Raw genomic sequence first — 1,048 nt, 5'->3', positions numbered from 1 at the left:
ATTGTCGAGTCTCCTACACGGCCAATGACTCGACCGATACCAGTAACCTTCAGAGATGTATTACCAATACCGAAGACACGGTTGTTGATTGGTCGACCGTCAACAAGACATGAAGCATCACCAGTCATATGATGAGAAGCACCACCATCCAACAACCAATTAGAAGATTCGTTTCGACTAATAGTGGCAGCCCCTGTTACTTGGATGATACCAGGGAATGGTCTAGATGTTCCAATACATTCCGATTTACGATGTCCAGACTTCCAACATTGGACGCATACGGCTACATTTTTATGTCCAATATTGGGGTCCTTGGCCTGATCAGAAAACCCTGGGAAGGCCCTAACAGCATTTTCACATCCACTCCTAGAGCTGCTATGGCCCATATCCCAACATCTAAAGCATACTAAAGTTGCGGGCGACTTGAAGGTGCGAGTATTACGATTCGTATCTGGCTTCTTATAAACATTGATGTTATCTGAGGTGCGACTATTGTTGGCAGCCATTTGAGCATTATAGGCTAAAGTCGTTTCTTTGGCATCATGAAGTGTCTTCAAGTTCTCCATCTGAGCTCTTGAACCTCATCAAGGCTAATGGTTGTAACGTCACCGGAGAGTAGGAGTTGACGTAATACACCATAGACGGGGGTATCTAAGACCTTCAACAAGAGAAGGTTGCTCATTACTTTGGTGAATTGAGCTCGAATAGTGATTCCTTTAGCATCACATATATCATCGATATCCTTTTGAATTTTCTTTATGTTGGAGATGATGGAAGTAGGAGTATCGGAAGGAAGAGTACTAAAGTTGGTGTGCTCTTCCCATTTGACTACTAGATTGACTGCAGTTGATCCACCATATTGAGTCGTCAGATGTTGCATCATAGCATAGGCCGACCAAGTGATAGGAAGTTGAGATGAGATAGATTGGGCTACATGCTGGCGGATTATGAATGCAGCCTTGACACCATTCTGTCGGTGTGTTTCTCTACGAGTTGCGAGTGAAGTCTCGGCTTCTAAGGCAATAACTTCAGGAGCAGGGACAGCAGC

At 44.4% G+C, this 1,048-nt stretch overlaps 1 protein-coding gene across 1 annotated transcript in view; it reads right to left on the bottom strand.

The window, feature by feature from the left end:
• Positions 1–17: 17 nt before the first annotated feature.
• Positions 18–1,048, bottom strand: part of SmJEL517_g01858 (uncharacterized protein) — a gene marked incomplete at both ends in the record, with an annotated part of 3,177 nt that continues 2,146 nt past the window's right edge. Inside the window, 2 exons of the mRNA XM_031167786.1 lie at positions 18–520; positions 610–1,014. Coding sequence (XP_031026382.1) covers positions 18–520; positions 610–1,014 — 908 coding nt within the window. The remainder of the gene's footprint in view (positions 521–609; positions 1,015–1,048) is intronic.

Source organism: Synchytrium microbalum (genome assembly GCF_006535985.1).
Source record: "Synchytrium microbalum strain JEL517 chromosome Unknown SmJEL517_scf0006, whole genome shotgun sequence".
Taxonomy (NCBI): domain Eukaryota; kingdom Fungi; phylum Chytridiomycota; class Chytridiomycetes; order Synchytriales; family Synchytriaceae; genus Synchytrium; species Synchytrium microbalum.
Note: the sequence above shows the minus strand (reverse complement) of the source record. Positions and strands in the feature narration are given on the sequence as shown.